We start from the raw sequence: 13945 nt of genomic DNA on the forward strand, positions 1-13945 counted from the left end.
CGACGCGAAAGAGGAACTTCAGCTCGTTTGGAAGACGCCATCCGAGGGCGATGCACAGGGGGAGCCGGACCCTTCCCGGCACCGCGCTGAATGCGGCCACGGCCCAGGAGGGTCGTGGCTCCATAAGGTACGAGGCCAACTAGGGGCCGTGTGGGGAAGGGGAAGACCGGGGGTAATGGGCGGACGTACCGGGAAACCAGTGTAGGTGAGCACGCTGAGAAAAGCCAAAGCCTCAGAGCGCCTAAAATCTTAGGAAGGAAGTAGCACGAATCACGGTGTTGGTCGGGTATACAGTCCCTCACTCCCTCTCCCTGACTGGTTGTGAAGCGTAGAACCGCTCCCCTGACTGAGCCTTCCATTTCTTTCTTTATTTTCTGTTTCCGGACCTTCGCATTATTTGCACGGCGGGATCGACCCGTCCTGTCCTCGGGAGCCTGAAGCCCAGATGACCTTGCTCTCTGACGGAAGAGAGTGAAGACGACCTAATCAGAGCTCTACTTTTTGGTTGTTCTAGGATACCGTCCTATAGTGCTGGATTCACGAATAAAACACTATAACAAATAACTCCGTCTCGCTGTCGCCTTCTCCACCACGCCACACTTGGTGTCAGAAGTGGGATTGTTACGTCTCCACATACAGGAAGAATGGAGAACTTAATACAACAGCTCATACATGACCAGAAGAAGCTAGAAATGAGCTGTAGAAAAGCAAATGACAATAGCCCATGCAGACAGGGAACTCTTTAAGGACACTATGACTAACAAGCTGAACGGCTAGAAAAGGTTGCTGATGACCGACTAGAACTTACAGCCCAACTGCAAAGCTGTGCTGGGACCGGGCCCAATGTTTCCCTCCATAAATATATAATGGGCGAAGATCCCGATGCATTTTTAAATAATCTTGAAAGAGCAGCCAAGGCGTCAGGCTTTTTTTGGCTCCTCTTTTTACAGGGGAAGCCCAGGCCGCATATCAAGTGGCGAATGCACATGGCCATACCCCTCACCAAGAGATAAAAAAGATCATTCTGGATTACCTCGGAATGGATGCCGAGGCGTACCGGGATAGATTCAGAAAAGAGCAAGGGACCACCGCTGATAACCCGAAAATCCTGTACTTCAAGTTAAAAGCAGCAGCAGACAAATGGCTAAAGCCCCAAACGAACACAAAAGAAGAAATCATGTTGCTTATGTAATGTTAATGTAATAGTGTATTTATAAAAGTGCCCAGCTACTCCAAGGAGTGTCCCGGCGCTAAAGCAGTTAAGCAAAAAACCCCAGAGGGAGAGCCCAGCGTTTCCTCCTACTGATACTCCCTCTAAATTATTGCTGGAAAAGCCAAGTTTTCAGCTGGCGGCGGAAGCACAGAAGGTCTCTTTCTTGCCTTAAAGACAGTGGGAGCTTATTCCATATTCTGCTCACAACCACCTGGAAGGAGCGACCGCCCCTCCTGGTCAGGCTGAATTTAGGCACCCACAACAAATGTTGGGTAGATGATCTCAGAGTCCTGGCAGGGTAATAGGGCACAATTATTTTCCTGATGTACTGGGCTCCACTGTTATTCAGCGCCTTGAAGGACAACACAAGTGCCTTAAAGACCACTCTGTTTCTTACTGATAACCAGTGGTGTAATTTCAAAAGATTTGTCATGTGGGTTCTGGGTCCCACCATAGAGACTGCTCTAGACTCAGAATTCTGGACAATCTGAAGACGGTTTAATAAGTACTCGGGAATGCCCAAATAAAGTACATTCGCATAATCCAGCCTAGACATTATCAGGTCCTGGACCACTGTCTTTCTATGGGCCACTGGTAGCAGCACTAAAAAATTCCTCATCATTTTTAACATCCTAAAACAAGTTCCAGCCACTGACTGCACCTGTGTCTTCATGGAGAGATCAGAGTCCATCATCACTCCCAAATTCTTCACTGTCGTGACAGGAGAAACAGGCGCCGGTTGATCCGATGGCCACCAATTTCTCCATTCATCTGCTGGGGTATGACCAAAAAAGATAATTTCCGTTTTAGCGGAATTGCAAGATAACTGGCTTTCCCGGAACCAATTAAACACAGCCTTTAAACAAGTATGTATTTGGTTTTCATCAAAGGGCTCCCCTTTTTCATAAGTGAACAGCAGTTGTGAATCATCGGCATACGTGAAAACATTGGCCCCTAAGCTCTCAGCCAGCGCTGCCAAAGGGGATATATAAATATTAAAAAGGGTAGGGCTCAGCACTGAGCCCTGGGGCACTCCCACTCTCAGTGCCGGGATGTCCACTGTAAAGGGAGGTGTCCAAACCGCCTGCTGACGGTCCTTCAAAAGGAAGAAAACCACCTTAAAAATGTACCCCCAATCCCGCAATTCTCCAATCTCTGGAGGAGTCGACCATGGGGCACAGTATCAAAAGCTGCCGAGAGGTCCAGAAGTATCAAAACTACTTTACCTCCTTGGTCTAGCATACCTTTGATATTTTCTGAGACCTCCAGCAAAGCGGTCTCCGTGCTATAACTAGCCCTAAAACCCGATTGACTGGGGTGCAGGACATTGGTGTCCTCAATAAAGTTAGTGATTACCTTGTTTACATGCTTCTCTAGGGTTTTTGCGAAGAAAGGTAACAACGTAATGGGCCTGTAATTAGTGGCCACTAGAGGATCCGCAGAGGGCTTCTTCAGAAGAGGGATAATTTTACCCACTTTCCATCTGGCCGGGACCTGACCGCTAGACAGAGAAAGGTTCAGGGCTTTATTCACTGCGGGGTTTAACACGTCTGCAAAACACCAGCTATTATCTTAGCTGGACAAGGATCATGAGGGATCCAGATTTTAATGTCTTCATAATAGCCAGTGAGGTATCCAAGGTCATAACAGGAAATTCCCGCAATATATCTTCCCTAAGATCTTCCTTCTGAAACAAACAATTTTGATTCTGAGCAACCGGCAAGTCAAAGGTCTCTTGGATTGCCTTAATTTATTTAAATTATTAAAGAAATCCGCAATCGGAGTAGCCCATTTAAGGGTTGGAACAAAAGATCTTTGGATCGCTGAGGGTGAAACAAAGTCTTTCACTATCTTAAAAATCTCTCTGCTCCTGTTGCTAGCTAAATCAATTATTGTAGCCAGGTACCTTCTTTTCTCCTCACGAACCTTAAGATAATGGACTTTAAGTGCCAATTTCTATGTCGGTTTGCTATTGGAATCAAAACTTTTCCTCCACAGACGTTCCAAACATTTACAGGCACTCTTGCTTTTGTTCAGGGCTTCTGTGAACCAGGGGGCGGAGACCTTATCTCTGGGAGTTCTCTGTACCCTAGGGGGGGGCAGATACAATGCCCAATTCTGCAGCCATTCCTCTAGACTAAATGTAATGTCGTCCAGAGACCCATCTCCAGGAATCGGATGGGAGTTCAATATGGTAGTCAAAGCCTCCGGTGTAATAGACTTAAAAGACCTGGATTCCTTAACTTTTTCCCCGACCTTGCCTAGTGTCCTTGGGGTAACTTTCTCCAAATAAAATGTTAGCACACAGTGGTCCGACCATATAATAGGTAGGGGTCCGTCAAGAATAACCTGACATGTGGAGAAGATCTGATCCAGTGTATGCCCCTTTTCATGCGTGGATGATGTTACATACACTCCCATATTAAAAATTTCTAAGCATTCACATAGCTTCTTCGGTTCTGGGGCATCAGTTTGGTCAAAATGGAGATTAAAATATCCAAGTACCAGACATTGGCTGAATCTTGTGGCAATAGGTTCTATAACATGCTCACAGGACTCTAAAAAGCGTCCTTATATATCTAGAACAGTACATAGAGGCCCTACCATACCCTATACAACGATGGCTTAAACAGCACACTCGCCTGAAGGCTGAACAGGATGTTGAAATTGCGACGTCTTTCCATCGGGCACAACCTCGCACATTGCCATGGGACACTGAGAAACCTCTACGCCCCCCTGCTCCAAACCCCGGAAGAGTGCAGCGAAAAACCCTGAAACCAAGTTCCGAACCTTTGAAGTCTCGACACTATCGTCAAGAACCCGTTCCTGTGAGGGGTCCCCAGTGCTTTGAGTACGGTAACCCGAGGAACTGTCCCCGTAAAAAGCCTCCAGAAGAACTAATGGACATAGGCTGTGTCCCTCAGTCCACTTTATTCACTAACGAAATGGGACCCAGCTTTTACGTGAGTGTTTTTGTGGGTCGGGTGTCTATCGGAGTCCTCTTAGACTCCGGCTGTCGGTTATCCGCCAATCCTTAGTAAAACCCTCCTTCCCTAGAACCTGACAAGATGTGTGCATGGGGACGTCAAACTCTACCCCTTGGTCTTTCTACACATCTCCCTTCCAAACGGGGTGACGCTAGAAGCTAATCCTCTGGCTCTGCCTTCTCTCCCAGAAGAAATTATCCTAGACAACCCATCGTTTCTGACACTCCTAAAGAACACCTTACAGTCCAGAGGACCACACTTATCACCACGTCCCTCCCTCCTCACCCAAGCCCCCTGGCTTTCAGATAAAAGTTTTTGCTATAGTCAGTTGAATGATCCCACTCTTCAGCCCGCTTGGGATCATGCCATACAAACCTCACCAAGTCAGAAACCAGTGTACCCCTTAATCCTGTCTGTTTTAGAATGAGCTCCTCTATAGGGTGGCTAAGGAAGGCGATACCCCTCAACTTGTAGTTCCCCAGACCTTCCGGGACCAGGTCTTTTTTTTGCACATTCCCACCTAACAGCAGGACATAGGGGAGCACAAAAGACAATAGACATGCTTTTACAGCACTTTCATTGGCCAGGTATATTTGCACATGTCACCAAGTTTTGTCGAGAGTGTGAAATATGCCAAAAGAAAAACCCATACACTCCACCTCCGGTACCTTTGCAACCCCTTCCCATTATTGATACTCCTTTTGAAAGGATAAGAATGGACCTTATCGGTCCGCTCCCGCTATCCAAGAAGGGCATCCTCCACACCTTGGTGTCGTGGACTACGCCACACGATACCCCAAGGCTTTTCCCTTACGTACTCCCACCAGCCAGAACATTAGCGACAGACCCCTGGAACTGTTTTCCCGAGTTGGCTTCCCACGTGAGATACTCACGGACCAGGGGACCCCTTTTGTCTCCAAAATAATGAGACAGGTATGCAAGCCCCTGGATATCTCACACATAAAGACTTCTGTATACCACCCCCAAACATACGGCTTAAGTGAACGCTATAATCCCACCTTAAAAGTAACGTTGAAAAAACTTCTGAGTGTGGGAGGGAGAGAATGGGATAAGTTCCTCCCTTTGGCGTTATACGTGGTCCGAAGCCAGACTCAATCCAGTCTGGGCTGTTTCCCATTCCAACTCCTCTATGGTCGGGAACCCCGGAGTCTGCTAGAGATTACCAAGTAGTTCTGGGAACAGGAGAAGGAGGAAGAAACCAAATAATTTTTAGAGTACACCCAAGGCCTGCGTACCCGCCTGCAGAAACTGCAGGAGTTCGCCAACGCAAATTTAGAAAAATCCAAATCAAGCAACAACTGTTTTACAATCGAGGAAAGAGAAGGCGCCACCTGAAGGTGGGGGACTGGGTTTTGGTCTTCAAGCCATCCGGTATCACAAAGGTAAAATCAGCGTGGCAGGGCCCCTATCAGGTTCTGAAAAAGGTGGACCTAACCTCCTACCCAATCCAAATCGATCACAGGGAAACCCAGCTATATCACATCAATCTCTTGAAAAAATGGTTGGGTCCTCTCCCCAAAGACCCACACCTTGCTAACCCTATAACCAAACCCGACAGCACTGTCAACCAGCTAGTAGTCAATCAAGAGCTAACCGGAGAACAGAGGAAAGCCCTACATAAAACGCTATCTCTGTATGCCTCCTTGTTCTCTGACCTCCCTGGTCGTACTTCTCTGGCCGAACATTCCATTCACACTCAACCCGGAAAGGTCATAAAACAGAAACCTTACCGCAGGCATAACGTTTATGGGTCCCTGAGGATCAAGCCTGGTCAAGGAAGGCCTCAGCATCCTGCGAAATGCCTGGGAGACTCCACCTCACCTGGAAACCTTCCATGCCAACAACAAGTGGTGCCCTGAGAGTATCAGAAGTGTGGTTGTCCCACTGGGTCCAGCAACAGGTTCCACCGCAATGGAATCAACATAAAGCAAACACATGCCACATTGAGGAGTACTGGAAACCAAGCCTGGGTTTTCCAGAACGGAGTCACCAGAACCATCTCTGCACTCGGACGCCTCACCTGGGAATCAACATAAACGGGGGAAATGCGTAATTCAGGGAGAGTGACCAGTCCTGAAGGAAGCCATCCGTGGCTTGCACTTACGGACTAGGGCTTCACCTGGAAAAGATCAGAAGCTGCCAGTTGAGGCAAGAGGTGAAAAAATCCACTACACAGGGGCCCCACCAGCAGTGAATGATGCAAAAGACTTTTCGGTGCTGTCGCCAGTCACTGATATCCCGTAGGTGACGGGAGGCAAATCTGCAACCAGATTGCATTTGCCCAGGAGATACTCTGCCACTACTGACAAACCATGTTTAAGGCAAAAGTGCCAGAAATCCTTGGCTATCTCTGAAAGCAGACGAGATTTGGTCACGCCCAATTTGTTCACATACCAAACTGCAGAGACATTGTTGTCCATCCGAAGCAGGATGCAACAATCCGTCTTGTCTGTGAAGAGGTTCCGAATTACAAAAGATCCTGCTAAGAGTTCCATGCAATTGAGGTGAAGGGACAGCTCCGTCGCGGATCAATGGCCCCTATGGAGATCGAGCCACATCTCGCCCCCCAGCCTCATTGACTGTCGACTGATTCTATAATCATCTCCAGAGCTGAGCCAAAGATCGCTCTGTCGTTCCAGGCCTCCATGTGATTCAGCCACCACGACAGTTCTGTCCTGGCATCCTCCGATTAAGTCACTTGTTCTGAGTAACTGAGACCCTTGCAGAGGTTATGGATTTTAAGCCATTGAAGGGCTCTACAGTAAAGAGGGACTGGAAAATGGCTTCTATCAATAAAATGCGAAGTCCCATAAGTTGAGCTATCAACCTCAAGGATATTGTCTGTTTGCACAATGCAGACCTCAACTCCTTGATATTCTAGACTTTTTGCTGGGGAAGGACTGAATCAACCTGAAAACTCAGGCGTTCCAGGCGTGGTAGATGGTACAAGAATTGACTTCAGGACATTGATAATGAAACCTAGATCTTGAAGAAGGAGAATCGGGCACTCTGAGTCAAGACTGTTTGAGGACACTGGGCCATAATAATGATGTTCTCTAGGTACACTATCAAACGTACACCACCACCATGGGGGTGGCGGGGGGGGGTGTTGGGAGAAAGGCCAAAGGGAAGGACTTTAAATGTTTAACAACGACCTAGCCAAAGAAACTGCAGAAAACAACGAGGGGCAAATATCAGGATGGTTAAGTACGCGTCTTTCAAATCCAGATACACCATCCAATCTTCTTCTTGCTGGATGTCTAGTAAAAGATTAATGCCCTTTATCTTGGAGTGCCAGTAAACTAACCAAGCATTGGAGGCCTTTAAGGGGAGCACTAGGTGTGATCTGCCCCCTTTCTTCTTCACCAGAAAGACAGAACTGAGAAACCTGGACGGGTAAGCAGAGGCCAACACTATAGCCCCTTTCTTTAGGATAGATTGAATCTTTGAGGAAATGAAATCGCTCTCTTGTTATGAAAATACATCACAGAGGGTTATGACTCTTGGAAGAGGTTGTCGTAAAACTAACTGGAACCGTTGCACGGATTCTAGCACCCATGCATCTTGGGTCAACACTTGCCAATTGTGCAGGAATAAACCAGTTCTGCCTCACCCCAAAGTGATCTCTGAAAAAGGAATAATTCACACCTGCATCTCCAGACTCCTCGGAGGCTTATTGCGTCCTCTACAGTGCCCTGTACGGAAACAATTCCTGCCTCCACTGTTGTGGGAGGGGTAGAAGGTGGAATTATAGGAGGAGTTTTGTCCATCAGCTCTACCCCACCTTGATGATAGCCACGATAAGGGCCTTGGTAGTATCCTCAGCTGAATGTTCGCCCCCCCTGAAGCATCCAGCTCTGCCAAAAATTGTTTGACAAAACACCTTTTTGCAGGACCTCTGGGCCTTATCAAGAGAACTGCATGTGGTGATAAATTTGGAGAGTTTCTTAAGGAACGGGGCTCTAAAGAGGAGACTGTCCTACCAGCCCTGCATCAGAGGAAGACAATTCGTTAAGCTTCAAGTCGCTTTTAATAAGAATGGAGCGCCTTCGCTCTGTGGATATGGCATAGTTTGCGTTGCCAAGCTGGCATACAGCCCTTTGGGCCCATCTCACCAAGAGATTAGGATTGATGGGAGTTGCTAAATCCGTGGCTTAAATGGCTCACTCCAGGTTCCTAATGAGATGGCCTGAAAAGTCCAACAACTTGTCCTGGTAGTTGCGCCCGGCATGATCAAGACCCTTCTTCGGGTCTCTTGAATATTTCTTAAGAAAGGTAACCATGGTGGGGTCCACCTCAGGAGTTTCTGTCACTCTACCATGGAGATCTGGTCTAGGGCATTTCGACCATAGTTGCGCCCGTACATCTTTGTCAAAATTCCGCCGAAATGGGATTGGACATAATCTGACCACTTCTTGTGGGGGGAGCCAGGAGGTGGAACGAGGGTGAATAATCTCAGTCAGTTCGAAATCCAGCACCCTTTGGTGCGTTGGGCATTCTTTGTGGTGCGTTTTCTGCTTGCATTTGCTGGGGCCAGGGTTGTTATCATGCTACAAATTGTCAAAATGAGACGACTTTGAATCTCCAAGTGTTTGAGATGGGGAAGAGGCTCAAACGTGCGGAGCACTATAAGCATGATCACCCGACAGGGGGTGTGCAAGCTTCTCAAAAGCGGCTGAATGAATTCTGTTTGCAGACTTTCCCTTAGATTTGGGTTGTCTTAGAAGGGGGGCTTGAAGTTGACCACCAAGAAAAGATGGGGGAGCAGGTGTCCAACCCTGTTGGCTAGCATAGCCATGGAGACGCTGCGTAACAGGGCTAAGCGCCCTCACCAAGACTTTATTAACCAACTGTTGCACACCAGCATCTAAGGCCTCCACCAAATCCTGTTTGAAGTACTGATCCATCTACACTTCATAAGAATCATACATCTTGATTCTGCAGGCAGATAAAACTATGCACTTTAGAAGAAAATTATAAATATATATGCTCTGCAAGCAGAGGTTCAAGGGGAGTGCACTCAACAAGTTATCTAGACCCCAGGCAGGCAACAAACTGTTCAAGTGTGGAGGGAGCAGCCTGCAGCATTCTTGGCGGTAAACATCCCAGTAATTATACGGCCCTGAAAGATTATGCAGACTTAGGGCGCAGTTGGGGAACCACAGGGCCAGAAGAGTTTCAGCGAGGTTGCATGAGTCGCCTACGCATTACAAGCAGCTGTGCGGACTACAGCCGGCTGCTGGGGGGAGAATGTGCGCCACAAAGCCGGTGTAGTTGTAAAACGAGTCCTGTGGCCGAAGCGGCCCACATGTCCTGGCTCCACAAAGAAAGGCCGCCAGGTGGTAAGAATTCTCCCTAAAACTGTAACAAATCAACAATATCAAAGTGCAGAAACCCCACAGTAAAAACCGAAGGCAAGTTAGAACGGGGGCTCGCCCACAAACAACAAATACAGTAGTAATAGCACTAATTAATCAAACAAATACAAAAGACCAAATCAAATATATACTCAGTTAATATAAGGCACTACATGCCAAATTTACATAATAAGGAAGGGACTAAACACTTAAGTGGCTGTGAAGCAACAAAGAAAGTGGACAGAAAATGGAGCTATATAGGATTGTGGGCTCTATGGTTAGTAGATATGACTGTGTACACTCAGGGGAAATGTAGTATTTAAAGTTTTTGACTTTTGATTGGCTGCTGAAAAAATAAAGGACAGAAAGAGAAGCATAATCAAAGCCAAGGATCCTGACATAGAATGTGGAACATTGTGCCCACAGAAAGGTGGAACTGAAACCAGCCTCCGTGTCCGTACTCAGGCCTGCAGGTCCCCAGCACCACAAAGTTTTCAATGTAATTTCCTGCTTTTCTTTCCCTTTTTTTCTTTCCCTTTTTATGCAGAAAATAACTAATATTGCATAAAAAACCTTCAAAGGAGCCTGAACAAAATATGAAACGTTTCAGTTTCTGTAGGCAAAACGTGTCTTTTGATTTATATTCTCATACTAACGTAAAACGACAGTAATTTCAGGAGATATTACACGATACCGTTTAACCACAGAGGAACGAGACAATAATAAAGCAGGCAAGCAATTGTATAAGATGCTCTAAGCGTAATAGAACAAATAATAACGCAAAAGGAGCTAGGAGATATATTTCTTGCTGCTACCAGATTACTAAAACACACAAGTTATAAAAACAAAATGAAAACATTTCCCATACCGGGAGTCGAACCCGGGCCGCCTGGGTGAAAACCAGGAATCCTAACCGCTAGACCATATGGGAAGCTTGCGCACAAATACGACTAGACTTTCCTTGGCGTTTTTAAACACTAGAGCGTACAGTTCCATGTTAAACTGTCACTAATGTTCTTTCCTTGCGCTGGCAAACTGCCACAATTATCTACATCTAACATGGCCGCCACAAAAGCAGTTCACCTTCTAGCTGCCCAGATACGTCAGATACACCGCGTGACTGCCAACGTCCCTAGCTGTCCCGGGACTCTAAAAAGATGGGGACGCAGCTTTCTTTACTCAGGAGAAACGGGGGAAAGTTTGAACCGGGGTTTGCTGTACATACTTATCAACATGCTATATTTATTTTCGTTCCTTAATCCCCTCCCATAACTACTTCACAAACATCTGCGGTCCTTACGCCACTTTGGTGGAACCACAAATATGAAAGACAACATATCGCTAGAAGTTCCCGTATAAAGTTACAAACTAGTCACCTCTTTGGGACAGTCATGCGCGCGCGTGCCCTGTGCCTTGCCCATCACTCACCTGTGGCGCGCGCCTTCACCCTCCTCGCAGCTCTGAGCCCCTCCCTTTCTTCACTCCAGCTCGCGCCGTGAGCTCGCTTCGCATCATCTACGCTTGCCGCTAAGAACGCTAAAAGCACCGCATTTGCCAATCTGTACAGCTAGGGGGCGCGCGGAAACACAGAGCGTGATTATTTTCCAGGGCCATCGCGTGAACAGACGTGATACAGAACGATAGAGGACGAAGACGCTTACTGGAAGTCAGCGTTTGAGACCCTTCGTTTCGGAATTGGTTTTGAAAGTGAACAAAACGGGCGTATTGCGGCCATTCAGCTTACTGAAGCCTCTGTTTTTCTTAACTAACACATTTTTAATTATATGTATATTCATCGTTTCCCATTCCATCATGGCCGTCTTGTCAGGCTTAATTAGACTCCGTCTTTACGGTAGGCGGAATATGAAACTGAAGTCTGCGCAAGTGTGAGAGAGTGCCACCTACTGTAGCGCATGCGCTTAGATTGTATTTGTCCGAACCTGTATGCACGGGGAATGTTCCTGTTAATTGGCGCTGCGAGTTGTCCTGTGTCCGGCTGACAACGAACGGGGTTACCAGGGGCTCCCTAGAGAAAGATGTGAGTCTACTGAGTCCAGGATTACTTTTTAGCAAGTGGTCTCTTTTGTGGCTCCTGAAAGTCTGTGATAGAAGAAGCTAACGTCTTTCGTGTTAGTTTTTGGCACTGGGACGTTAAGAGTTGATACTTTTTGTTACGAGAGAAGTATACCTTTGTTGATTTGTCATTTTTTTCACCTGGCACGTAAAACTCTTTAACTGGGAATAGTCGTTTTCCGATAGAGGAACGTGATGTTGGAGATGTCTTTAGCTATTCTAAGGTGGGCTAATTTATTAGACAAACGCACGTTGGAAGATTTAAGCAAGCAGTTTTTCGGGGGAATTCTGATAGCAACTTTTCTGTAGAATGTTTTAGCACATACTCATTTACAACTATTACTGTACTATTTTTTAGTATTTGTGGAGATTGTGTTTTTTTTTTTTTTTTTTTTTTTTTTTGCATGTGAGACAGCTGGCTAGTTTGCTAGACAGACAGCATCTGTTGGTGAATTGTTTTTCTGTTTTTTAATCATTTCTGATGTGACCCAGAGGCCGTCGTAGAAAGCTTTGTGTGAAGTAGGGCACAAGTCCTAAAAAGAGAAGTGGCAGGACTAACCTACTTAATCGGAATGCAAATGGCATCATGGTGCAAGACATCACGGCATGTGACATCACAGCACATGGCATCACCGAAAGTGGCATCACAAGTAGAGGCATCAGATCTTAAGCCCTCACATATATGTTTAGCAGGTCTATCATGAGTACATTTGCGCACATTTCAAGTATACTTGCAAACCCTCCTGATTTAGGCAGAAGATTCACACTTTTGTAAGCTTCACATAAACCAATGTTACCTTTTGTCAGCGTAAAGCTTCCTCTACCCATAGTGCTTTAAAATAAAAAAATAGTGATATTTAAATTATTACTACGCCTCTTCAAGGGTAGTAATCGCTATATATATATATATATATATATATATGCTATTTATTCTGTGCAAATACTGGGAAAGATCAACACATCTGACGTTCTTACAGTGCATGCACATCTCCTAAACAGAGCCTGAACAAAGTGAAAAGCTGCCTCTCTTAAGTATGTGTGAAGTGCTAACAAGGTTGAGCCTTGGTTTCGCCTCTGCTGCATTTGCTTCTAGGTGTGAGGCTCATGACTGCTGCCAGCCAGGAGACTCGAACAAAAGGAGACATGATGACCCCTCAAATTCGGCCTTTGTTTTGGGCCCAAAAGGAGTCAGAAATAAGAGAGCCCCATCACGTCCCACCTGCATGTTGTTGCTATAAGTGTCCTGGTGTTTGGAAATTACACCGGGACAAATTCAGCGTCTTTTTCAGTGGGACCCAACTTCTTGGCAGGGTGGACGGCGTCCACCCTGTGAAAAAAGTGGATGGAAGCTGTCCACCCGCGTGTACCCCCGACTCGTGCCCTGGTATGGAGGGAAGTGGAGAGGATTATTCTGAATTAAGTTGTGAGAGCATCGAATGCTGCAACCAAATGTTACCATGTTAGGGCTACTAGATGACTGTATGGCACCAGTAATGTAGCTTTTTGAGTTAGGAATTTCCCAATTCACAAATCGTTGTTGAGGTGTTTTCGTACAGCTAGCTCAACTAAAGCAAGCCAAGGCTACTACTACACGCCTTTCTAAAAGAAAACCTATATCTTTAAATTAGGTGGCCTGGTGACATGGAGGTGTCTAGTAAACTGAGACTAGTGGTGAGTTTTAATTACATTTGGGATGAGAAGCTTGTGTCTGAAATTTCATAGTATGCACCCCAGGATTTTGGGGCCATTTGTACAGTGGAGAGTTTGAGATGGAGGTTTAGTGAAGTCAGTTGGTAGTGAGGATATTTTGAATAGTGAGCAGCATTTCTTAAACCCTGTAAGTCTATTAGAGTATTGAGTTCTCTGTCCTGTATAAAAAGAGCATTTGAAAAGGGGGGCTTATCTGTTTAATTGAGGTTTTCTGTAGCCTGGAGCTTGTCTTTGTTGGCATCAGAGCGTGTTCTAATCTATTACATTTAATTCAGAAGAGTGGGTGAAAGCCATGTTACAGTAGTCAGTGATCATTGCATTTGTGGAATGGTAATAGTTTTTCCGTATATAAAAATGGGATTAAAAGTACATCTTATGGTTAGTAGTTTCATATTTACATAAAAATAGTAGCTGTTCACATGAATCTGTTCTGAGATAGCTTTTTAGGTCTCATCTACACAGCGCGCATGGGCTGCATAGGAGACCTTTAGCCGTCGCTCTGTGCCTTTTGAACCCCACACTCGTTCTTGTGACGGCATCGACCTGGCGGGAGCGATCAGGGGCGCACCACAAGCATGAGTACA

At 46.1% G+C, this 13945-nt stretch overlaps 2 protein-coding genes and 1 non-coding gene across 5 annotated transcripts in view; 1 reads left to right on the forward strand and 2 right to left on the reverse strand.

Moving 5' to 3' along the window:
• Window positions 1–11122, reverse strand: part of ELF1 (E74 like ETS transcription factor 1) — a 665417-nt gene extending 654295 nt beyond the window's left edge. The window contains exon 1 of one of the 2 annotated variants that reach the window (XM_086934931.1): window positions 11007–11122. The gene's annotated coding sequence lies outside the window, so the exon portion shown is untranslated. The remainder of the gene's footprint in view (window positions 1–11006) is intronic. The other variant, XM_086934923.1, reaches the window with a different exon arrangement.
• TRNAE-UUC (transfer RNA glutamic acid (anticodon UUC)) lies at window positions 10438–10509 on the reverse strand. Its single transcript has one exon. It is a non-coding gene; the product is annotated as a tRNA-Glu (tRNA).
• A 329-nt stretch (window positions 11123–11451) lies between the features above and the next one.
• The window catches only part of WBP4 (WW domain binding protein 4), a 338813-nt gene continuing 336319 nt past the window's right edge, over window positions 11452–13945 (forward strand). The window contains exon 1 of one of the 2 annotated variants that reach the window (XM_086934934.1): window positions 11452–11616. In XM_086934934.1, coding sequence (XP_086791060.1) covers window positions 11615–11616 — 2 coding nt within the window. In that variant the 5' untranslated portion in view covers window positions 11452–11614. The remainder of the gene's footprint in view (window positions 11617–13945) is intronic. The other variant, XM_086934933.1, reaches the window with a different exon arrangement.

Source organism: Lissotriton vulgaris, chromosome 8, assembly GCF_964263255.1.
Source record: "Lissotriton vulgaris chromosome 8, aLisVul1.2, whole genome shotgun sequence".
Lineage (NCBI taxonomy): Eukaryota > Metazoa > Chordata > Amphibia > Caudata > Salamandridae > Lissotriton > Lissotriton vulgaris.